Source organism: Idiotropiscis lumnitzeri, chromosome 3 (assembly GCF_059441095.1).
Source record: "Idiotropiscis lumnitzeri isolate Australia: NSW breed Sydney's pygmy pipehorse chromosome 3, RoL_Ilum_1.0, whole genome shotgun sequence".
Lineage (NCBI taxonomy): Eukaryota > Metazoa > Chordata > Actinopteri > Syngnathiformes > Syngnathidae > Idiotropiscis > Idiotropiscis lumnitzeri.
The window spans coordinates 29860144-29870204 of record NC_142393.1 but is presented as its reverse complement, the minus strand read 5'-3'; the positions used below and the strand labels follow the sequence as shown (position 1 = coordinate 29870204).

At 41.3% G+C, this 10061-nt stretch overlaps 2 protein-coding genes across 4 annotated transcripts in view; one reads left to right on the top strand and one right to left on the bottom strand.

The window, feature by feature from the left end:
• Positions 1-1060: 1060 nt before the first annotated feature.
• mrgbp (MRG/MORF4L binding protein) lies at positions 1061-4298 on the top strand. Of its 2 annotated transcripts, XM_088292271.1 has the most exons (6): positions 1062-1306; positions 1952-2073; positions 2794-2875; positions 2967-3041; positions 3110-3993; positions 4041-4298. In XM_088292271.1, the coding sequence occupies exons 1-5, from the start codon at positions 1165-1167 to the stop codon at positions 3307-3309; spliced, it is 621 nt and encodes a 206-aa protein (XP_088148397.1). In that variant the 5' UTR covers positions 1062-1164; the 3' UTR covers positions 3310-3993; positions 4041-4298. The 2 variants fall into 2 exon arrangements, with proteins under 2 accessions (XP_088148396.1, XP_088148397.1); XM_088292270.1 differs by having other exon boundaries at positions 1061-1306; positions 2794-2877; positions 3110-4298.
• A 1106-nt stretch (positions 4299-5404) lies between these two features.
• Positions 5405-10061, bottom strand: part of LOC148340758 (interleukin-1 receptor accessory protein-like 1-B) — a 163026-nt gene continuing 158369 nt past the window's right edge. For both annotated transcript variants that reach the window (XM_088289171.1, XM_088289170.1), the window contains one exon: positions 5405-9646. In XM_088289171.1, coding sequence (XP_088145297.1) covers positions 8919-9646 — 728 coding nt within the window. In that variant the 3' untranslated portion in view covers positions 5405-8918. The remainder of the gene's footprint in view (positions 9647-10061) is intronic.

Below are 10061 nucleotides of genomic sequence, written 5' to 3'. Positions count from 1 at the left end.
CGCCCTGTCAATTTGGACACAGCCTATGTCTCCCATCTAAGTTAGGAATGCCTCATGACCCCCCAGGCGGAGCTGGATACAGTGGCTTGGCGCCGTGCCTTTCTATTCTGTTTTTTTCGCCCCGCCTCTGAGTTACGATTGGACAGTAAACAGCCAATCAGAATCAGCCCAAGTGGATTGGAGGAATTGAGGAACAGATAATAATAATAATAATAATAATAATATTCCCTTTATTAGTCCCACAATGGGGAAATTCGAGATTCGAACCCAGGTCTCCTGGGGAGACTGGGTCCTGAACGCGGCGCCTTAGACCACTCGGCCATCCTGGCAGCCAAAATTCGAGATTCGAACCCAGGCCTCCTGGGGAGACTGGGTCCTGAACGCGGCGCCTTAGACCACTCGGCCATCCTGGCAGCCAGATGGAGGAAATGAAGTCTGTTTTAAATGGAAAGCTCATCGTATTAGAAATTTACATAACATTGCATAAATGTTATGGATTGACAATGCAATGTCTGGATAAATTGCGTGTGAAAGTTTAGAGGCTGACTGAAAAGTTGTGGAATGATGTTGAATGATGTGAAATAACACTGAATGACATGCAATCATATACAATGATCTTAAATGAATAGTTGAAGATGAATTAGTTTGAATCGGTCAAAAAATTAAAATTAAAATAAAAACTTTTCTCAAATGTTATGTTGGAATTGGGGGGTGGGTGTATGGTAGGACTAGATTGAAAAGTATAAAATTGGAACGGTTTGAATCTGTCCTTAGAAATAAGTAAAAAAGAGGAGAAAAACTGGGGAACTGGTATGTTTTAGCTTTAATTTTGAAATATTAAAATCAATTTACAGAAAAAAGGAAGGAAACAAAGGAACAAGTAAAGAAAGAAGCTACGAAACAAGGAAGAAAGCAAAGAAACTCGGAAGTAAGGAAACAAGGATGCAAGAATAAGGAAGGAAGACAACGAGGCAAGGCAATGAAAAAAAAATTCCACACTCCATTTCAGAAGGTGGCGGTGACGCACCAAAAGTTGTTTGCCAACCATCCAAAGAAATTAGTAAGCGAAGAAGACGATGAAGCTCGTACTTCCGGCTGACAGCAAACAAAACATCCGAGCGAGCAAATTAGCCGGGTCTTGTCTCTGTTGTTGTCATCACGACGATGGGGGAGGCCGACGTGACACCTAACCAAGCCGACGAAAAGCCCCCGGACGCGTCCTTGGTACCCGGCGAGGAGTCGGTGGTGTGGAGCCACGAGGTGGAGGTCTGCCTCTTCCACGCCATGATCGGACACAAGCCTGTCGGTGAGACGAAATGCTCCATCAGATAAAACAGAATTGAAATGTTCCTCTTTATTATTCAAAATAATAAATTACGTGTTAAGAGGAGATTGAGAATGTTTTATTCTGTCTAAATCTAAAAGTCATATAGCTTCAAAGCCATTGGATTTCCTTCCATTTGTTGTTGACTTTAGTCAGTTTTATCTTTCGTCTTTCAAAAAACCGACTACGTTCTCTATTGGGCCTATTTTGTTATGTTACTTTAATAAAATGATAAAAAAATAACGCTGCTGCTCTTGTTTGGCCAACCTGTGTCACTACAACAACAGTTGAGTGATCGCGACTCAACGCTGACTTGCTCAAATAAACTGGAATTTGGGGCATGAGAGACTTTATTGTTTTAGGAATATTGTTTATATTGTGTTGAACAAGCTTTCAATAAGAGATATAATTTGTTTGTATTTTGTAACACATTAGATATTGTATGTCAATGTAGAGTAACTATAATTCCAGCAGATTCATCTTTCGAAGTAACAAGTACAATGCAGGCACGCAGTAAAAGATGTTCGCACAGGATTATGGGACGTGTAGTTCCAGTGACATGTTCCAAACGTTTTTAAATATTGTTGAGTTTGCATCATCAAGGTTTGCGTTTGTGTGCATGCGCAGGAGTGAACCGTCACTTTCACATGATCTGCATTCGAGATAAATTTAGTCAGAACATCGGCCGCCAGATCTCCTCTTCGGTCATCTGGGATCATCTGGGAAGCATGTATGACATGCAGGCACTGGTGAGGATGTGCAAACACACAACTTAAAGGGATCATCTTACAATAGCAAGCTCTATTTATGTATTAATGTATGTATTAATCTAGCTTGCATTTTCCATTTTATGTATTTGTTTAGGAGAAATAACTGAATAAGTAACAGTTTGAAAACCTCCCCCTAAAAATAAAGGCATCATAGCCACGCCTCCTCTCCTCCCTCCATGTCTTGGTGCGAGTCACAGAAGGGTCTGATCACAATTTGTCCATTCAAAGTAATTGAAAAGGCATCGCTAATAATGTCAAAATAATGGGACCAACCGGCCCCAAAATGTATGTGGTCATCTCTATTAGGCCCGCTTAAACCTCTGAAAACAAAAAAAGAGATTAGCGTTTCCAAGGGTGACCTAAAAGAGAATGAGGGAATGAGAATCTTAAGTACAGCTTCTGACATGTCTTGCCTGTTTCTTCACTAAGCAGTGTTGGGCAAGTTACTTCGAAAATGTAATATATTACATGTTACTTGCACGTGAAATTACGTAAGTAAGTCAATTTCTTTACAATATTACTGTCTTTGTCAAGTAACTCAGTTACTCAAGTTTAAGTTACTTTTAAGTTACATTTTTAAGCATTTTATGCATCATCTACTAAATATTGATCTATTTTTTCTGTTGTGGGATCCAAATTTATGCAGTTGACTACTTTTGTTTATATAATTATTGCACACTTGTGTGTTTGTGTGTGCAGCATGAGTCGGAGATCTTGCCATTTCCAAACTCTGAAAAGAGTTTCTTTCTGCCTGATGAGATCATCCAGGAAGTGAAGGAAGGTGTGAGCTGATTGGCTAAACTGGTGTTTTGTTAATTGTGTCTTTGCAACATTTTGTGTATCAATCGATCAAATTACTACTTTCTTTTCAGGCAAGCTGTGCTTGGAGGAGGAGCCCAAAGAGGAGCTGGAGCTGGAGCGAGAGCAGCCCGCCATCCATGAAGAAGGTACAAGATTGCTGAAGCAACACACCCCTTGCTTATACAGGTAATCTTGCATCACCTCCTTCTTTCAGGAAGTAACTCGTCACTCAAGATGTCAGAGCGGACGAGCAGCAGCCGTGACAAGGAGAAGGGTGGTGTTGATGCTGCAGCTACAGGAGGAGGGGCAGGTGGGAAGGAAGCAGAAAAGAGGAAGAGAAGTCGTGGCGCCGAGAAGCTTCTGTCGTCGTCCAACCCTGCCAGCCCCGGAGGAGCCAAGAGACGACGCACATGACCACGTGACTAGTCACTTGTGTGGCTCTCTTCATGACCCGTTTAGCTACTGAAGGTCAATGTCGGTTCTCGTCATGATTTTCATTTGGCGACAGGGGGTCAAAGCTTGGTTGCGTTTAAATTTTTATTAGCTGACAAAAAGTTGAAGACCGTAATGCTGCGTGCACATGAAATGGACACTGTTAGCGCCAGTATATAATTTTTGTCTTTCAGTGGAAGACCTCCACGTTTCTGCAGCTGCGTCATCGTGACTAGCATGCTAGATTAGCCTGCTAGCTGAGCCTTAGCTTTAGACTCATGGTCTTTTTTTTTTTTTTGTCACATTTTAATGTAAGAAGACAATAATCTATTTACTCTGCTGTTTTTCTGTCAACAAGCAGATTATGCTTATCATTAAATAGATGTCAAACATTCATAATCCTCTTACTAATTATTACATTCATTATTGTATAGCAACCACTTGTTTCCCCAAAGGTCTAATTGTCTGCCTGAGAATGGCAAATCCTCAGACCTTCGATAATGGCATCTTACCAAGACGTGGTTGCTTCTGCACTGTTACCTTGCTGTAAAACTGAACAATACTTGCTAAAGGAGACATTGATTTCTGTAGGACAGCTGTGATGATTCTTTCGCAAACAACATCTAGTACAAAGAACAGTAAGATGATTCACTCAAATCTATCTTGGCTTCACTTCCAAACTGTGCTCTGAGGTTATCTGTGACGATGGCGAGGCTACGTGCGAGGTGATTAGGAAGAAAAACATTAAGGCACCTGTGAGGGGAAAAAAGGCTGAAGGGGCAGACGCAGCCCTGGATGCGATTGGGAGAAAGAAAGTTTGATGAGACAACAACTTTGAGCCATGGGGATACGACACGGCATGATTCCTCATGCACTGCTGCTTGTTGCTTGCATCCATACTAGTTACTTGCATGTGAAAGTAATGTTTCTTGACAATATTACTGTCTTTGTAAAGTAAAGAGTTACTTAAATTTAAGATAGTTTTTTTTAAATGGTTATTCATTCATTTAATAATGATTTCGACTCTTTAAAAGGAAAATTAAAAATTTGGGACCATGCTGGTATTGTTAACTTGTAATGAGGATATTTAGCTATAGTGTGGGCTGTCATATTAAATGTTTCCACTCAATGGCGGGAGATCTTTGATTAATATTCGTATCAATTTATTTTTTAATCTAAATATTGTGACTGATATTTTGTCCAGTAAATAATCCCAGACTGAAAACTAAAATGAAATTATCAACACACTCAAATGAATTTACACACAAATAATAGTGCCGTATAATTGTTAATTAGTCAAACAAAACAAATGGATAGATAGAAAAGAAAATAGGCTTTGAAGCAGACAGATTTGCATTTTGATTGCTAACAGCCAATCGGAATGACCAGTTTTTCCTACTGCAGTTGATGGCACTAAATTCATTAAAATCATGTCTAAAAAGCACAATGACTCTTTTTTCGTAGCAAATTATTCACTGCTTTTTACTTAGATTTGTTCCTACTTGTATTTTGAGTATGTTTTTCATTTTATGAAACCATGACACTGATGACTGTGATTGATGTTACAAAGAATAACTTTTCAACCATGTGAGATCTTGATAATTGTGTAAAATCAAACGAAATGTATGGAAGAGCGATGAAGTGGGTAATCTTAACTAGTAAATATCTTAACTTGTGAATGACGTAATACTCCAGTTTAAATGATGAGATTGAATGTGTTTTGTGGTCCCGAATTTGTAACGCGTTACGGAAATTAGTAACTATCCTCCGTATCCTCACAAGGGTCGCAGGTCGTCTGAGTGTTGAATCTTTTCCTCACATTGTGTGGCCTCTATTTTATCAGACGCCTCTCCCCGGATAAAGGATGCGTTAATGCCCAGCCTATACCAAGGTACACAATAAGGTTCTGAGGCACAACAAAACCTCTAAACAGGATCCACATTAAGGCATGAAACCACTGACTGTTTTGTGTGAGACAGCACAAGCATGGCAGACGTTGCAAGACGTGGAAGGGTCACTATTATTACTCCCCATGCACCAACTAGACTAGAGTATCAAAGACATGACGCAGACTGTGTGACTTCAAGTGTGTTTTATTTATAGCATTACCTCTTTTCATGTACATTACAGATACATGATAGAAAATAACCCAGAAACAGAAGAGACCATTGGCTCTCCGCTGTAGTGAAAGTGCCTGCAATTAATTCTGTGCTATATATTTGTTACTCATCTTCATCACAGCTATTACCACAAATATTCACCGTAATATAAAAATGGGTGTCCACTTACAACATATACTGGCGCAAACTCCTCCTGAACGCCGACTGCTTTGTGATGCCCTTATGGGATTATTATGGCTCGATTGTCTTCATCTTTGTATTTTTACATTGCGGGGTCACAAACACACTCTTCTGCTCATGCCCTGTTAGTTCTGGCATCAAACATGTTCCTCTTGAAAACAAAAACATGGGGGCTTTCGGGAACACTTGTATCTCAACAAAACAAGTCAAGACTGCTGAAGGTTGCAATTTACTGGTGTAATAAGTCAGTGAGCATTTTGGTTGGTTGACACGCCAGTGACACCGCAAACCTGCGAGTGAAGGAAACATTTGTGGTCATCCAATTGAATGTTGACTTTCTTCTGTTTTCATGCTTCAATCCTCTCAAATATCACAACTTTGATTTCAAGGTGCCTTGAGATAAAGCATCAAAATTATGCACCGTAAAATGGATTTAACTGAGTTTTATTCGTTTAGTTTGACATCCTTACCGTTACGGTCAGTCAGGGGTCGGATGATGGAACTTTTCATTCTTAATTATTAATATTACCAAGATATTTTTAATCATTCTGCGCTTTCAACTTTGTGGAACCAATTAGAGGAAGGCCCTTGGATTCCAGCATGTCTGCCCCGGTGCATCAAGCAGCGTGGATGAGTTTAGTGTGGAAGAACTTGAACCTTGACCTCAACCCATCAATCCATTTCTACAAATGCATTTCTAAAGTATATAAAACGCCTACTGAGAGTGGAACTTGTAATATCTGCCAGAGGGGGAAAGAACTGAATATTTTGTCCCATTATCGCATCCTGTAGGTGTATTTCTTTATTTGATATGGCGACACCTTCTGTACTGGAGTCTTTTAGTTTCATTTATGCTCATGGGTTGAGACAAACAATGAAGAAAAGTTAGCAGTCATAACACAAATGCATTTCCAATTTTCACACTGAAAACGTATACAGAGAACACACGACATCATCCTGAGTTCAGAGGCCAAAGCCCTAATGTTTGCACGACTGTATAACTGACATCTGTCCTGCTGGCGAAATGGAACGTTGCTCGGATTGCAGAGAGAATGATGACTTAGCCCTGGTCCGACTGGAGGAACCGCGTGAAGCAAATGCTTTGGGTAATGATGTATCTTCTCCTTTCCTCCGTCTCCACATCGCCAACGACATTGTTGCATCAAGGCGCTGTCACAACTTGCCTTTTTGTGACGACCATACATATTGTGCAAAAGTTTTAGGCCCTCACTAGTTCTGTTGTTTTAATGACCTGTTTTCCTTAACAGTCATTTCGAAACATCGTAAATCAGTAAATAGTCGGACAGATCTTGTTAACACAAAACATAAGTAAGTTTGCTGGAGAAAAGGAAGAAAAAGTCAAATTTTGGTGAGACAGAAGTGCAGAAACAGCATTCTATTTTCAGTGTTTTGAGTCAATCTAGCGTCTCGATTGCCCTCAAGAATTGTAAAAACCTCCATGACTGATAATTTTTCCGGCCCTGGCAGAGATCTGCAGTGTTCTGAGGTAAACTGGCTGCTAAAACAACGCGACATAAGGTGGCCTAGGACTTCCCGACGCTAACATACTCTTTCCAATGCAAGACATACAAGTGAATTATCCATCAGAGGGGTTGAGTGATGCCCTCTGGATTACAAAACTCAGCTCTGCTCTTACAGTCCTTCTGTCACACACTTTTACAAAAATAGACTCTTTTCATAAAATACTACACAATTCAAATTTTCGGTGATAATCATCATTTGTTAGGGTAAATAAGTCTGTGTTATCTCAAAGAAAACAGCAATGTAAGCCGATAGCACCGTATTTCTCAGGTACCATTTGCCATCCATTATTGGGATTTGTGACTCCTGAGATTTGTGTCCTTTACAGTGGTTGGAGCGGCTGAGCCTTTGCTCCCGGAGGCCCCCCCAACCCATTATCGATACACCCACCTAATGTATGTGATCCATTTCACTCGCTTCAGAAAGGCAAACAAAGAAACACAAAAAAGTCCCAAAAGATGACATGTCATCAGTAAAAAGAAATGCTACAAAGAATTCCAAACACTATATACATGACCCTGTATTCCAGCATTTTGCCAGCTATGTTAGCCGGTGTAGGTTTAAGTTACGTGACAGATGCCCTTTTTTTTTCTTTTCCATTTGTTGTTTAATGCGACAAAACAATCCATGCATCAATCGTTCTTTCCACTTTCTGTTGGCAATTAAAAAAAAACAAAAAAACAAAGTGCCAGATTTTTTTGCCAATTCAACACTGAGATAAAAATATGGCCTTTAAAAAAGGGGCCGCGGTTGCAATAGAGTTTGAGTTTATTTCATTGGTCATGTTTTCGTAATCTGGAAGTTTGGCAACGAGCATTAGAAAAGCCAATATAACTGCGATCTGCTCCGTAATCAGTCTGGGCCACGCCCACGAGGGTGGGCAAACCATTTGATGGTGGGCCACAATGGGTTCTAAAATTTGACAGAGGGGCCAGACCAGTAGCAGATGGATGGAATGTTTTGGTAACGTAACCTCATCAAAGATAAAAAAAAATACATTTAATTTTAAATTAAAATGACCATAAGCATTACAACAAAATATCTGTGTTTGACACACCAGAGTATTTAGAAAATATAACATTAACAAGGTTTATTCAGTTAATTTCTTTTAAGTTTGGCGGGCCAAATTAAAACATTTAACGGGCCACATGTGGCCCCCGGGCCGTAGTTTACCCACACCTGCATTAAATGATCCAACAGTCATATTGTATCTCGGACAAACATGTTTGGAAGGTTTGTATTCTGCTTCATGCCTGGTCTGGAAGAATTGCTTTTGCTGCAGTCAGAACAAGTTTGCAAATATCTGTGAATATAATACACAAACATTGCTTGGTGTATCATCGCACAATGGTGGGAAGAATGAAAACAATGGCACTGATGAAATGATTTGCCCCAATTCTACTTGTCCATCTGCGGTGTTCATAAGGACATGAATGAGTTGAAAACAATGTGTGTGTGATCCGATAGACAAAGACAGCGGTGAAAACAAATGTCTTGTCTTCCTTCTTCAGTGTCACTTGCTTTGTCAATCGGATTTGGGCCGAAAATTGGATTGTGAAATATCTGGCATGTTCTCATTTTGTATGTCAGGAGAAAAAAACAAACAACCAAACAATTTGTTTTTTTGTTTTTCTTTGTATTTCTATAGCCAACTGAAAATGGAAAAGAACGACTGATACCCGGATTGCAAAACCAATCCAACCCTGTCTCCTGGATTAGTACGTCCAATGTTGCGGTGAGGGGTGTGTGTCACCAGATGACGCTGGATATGCTGGTCTCTCGGGGCAGAAGCGGCAGCATGGCGTTGTTGCCGTGGCCTTCCTCTAAACTCTGCTGCCGCGGCGACTTGGACTGCGGCCGCTGTCCATTCAGGAGTGTCATGGGGATGTTGCAGTATGTGTGCTGGTTTCGGCCGGAGGACAGATGCGGGAGAGTGCCCCTCGCTGGCAGCTCATAGTCATAACTGCGGTAGTAGTGTTTCTGCCTCACCTGGGTATGGTACGTGTTATGGAAGTTGGAGCGCAAGTCCGGGTGCGCTGTCGCCATGGCGGTGGAGGTGGCGGCCGCCATGGACATCGCTGATACCGCCTGGAGCTCGCCAAAGGGCCCTTGCTCGCTCACATCCAGCACTTGCTCGTGGGAGATACTCAGGGGCTCGGTGCGCTTGAAGGGCATCTCGTAGATGAGCTGCTTCCAGAACTTGGAGTCCAGCTTGTTGCTAGCCGCGCCGCGCCATTTGATGACTGTCAATGTTTTAATGGTGTGTTTGAGGGCCTCCACCTCCTGGTAGTTCATAATTCCGCGCAGCTCGGCGCATTCGATGAGGATGACCTTGATCTCTCCTGTCACCAGCATATTGCGCAGACGCGTCTCCAGCTCAAAGATGCTCCACCCCCTCCGCACCACATAGCTGGGCGTCAAGACGATGATGAGTCGTTTGCTCTGATCCACACAGCGTGCAACATCCTCGATGTAAGCTACAAACATGAAAAAAAAAACACACACCACGGTCACTTTCTGTAGCAGAGAGCTGCTTTGGAGATGTTATTTGCTTGAGTCATTTCTTTTTTAAAGAGCCTTAATTGCTTTTGGGGACATGCATAAAATCCCGTCGTTCACCCTGTTTGAGAGGACTCTTACACAAAATTACACATCCAAACCTAGCACAGGGTTGAGGGGCTCAAAAATCTAACCCTAGCAAGCCGACCGGGACATAATGCAGGGAAAGTTTGGTCCATCTTGAAACATTAAACTGATTTTTTTCATTGGTCTTGTACACAAGACGTGATAAAATCTGTAGCTACGACATCCACTAAGCAGATCAGCGAAAAGAAACATGACACAGTAAAGGACAACATCCATTCCTTTCTTCATGGCATACGACAAGCTTTG

Bases quoted from the DNA above. Each gene is read 5' to 3' on its own strand.
- mrgbp (XM_088292270.1), top strand. From the start codon at position 1,165: ATGGGGGAGGCCGACGTGACACCTAACCAAGCCGACGAAAAGCCCCCG. The intron at 1,307-1,951 runs GTGAGACGAAAT...GTGCATGCGCAG, and splicing joins GATCGGACACAAGCCTGTCG to GAGTGAACCGTCACTTTCAC. The intron at 2,878-2,966 runs GTGAGCTGATTG...CTTTCTTTTCAG, and splicing joins TCCAGGAAGTGAAGGAAGGT to GCAAGCTGTGCTTGGAGGAG.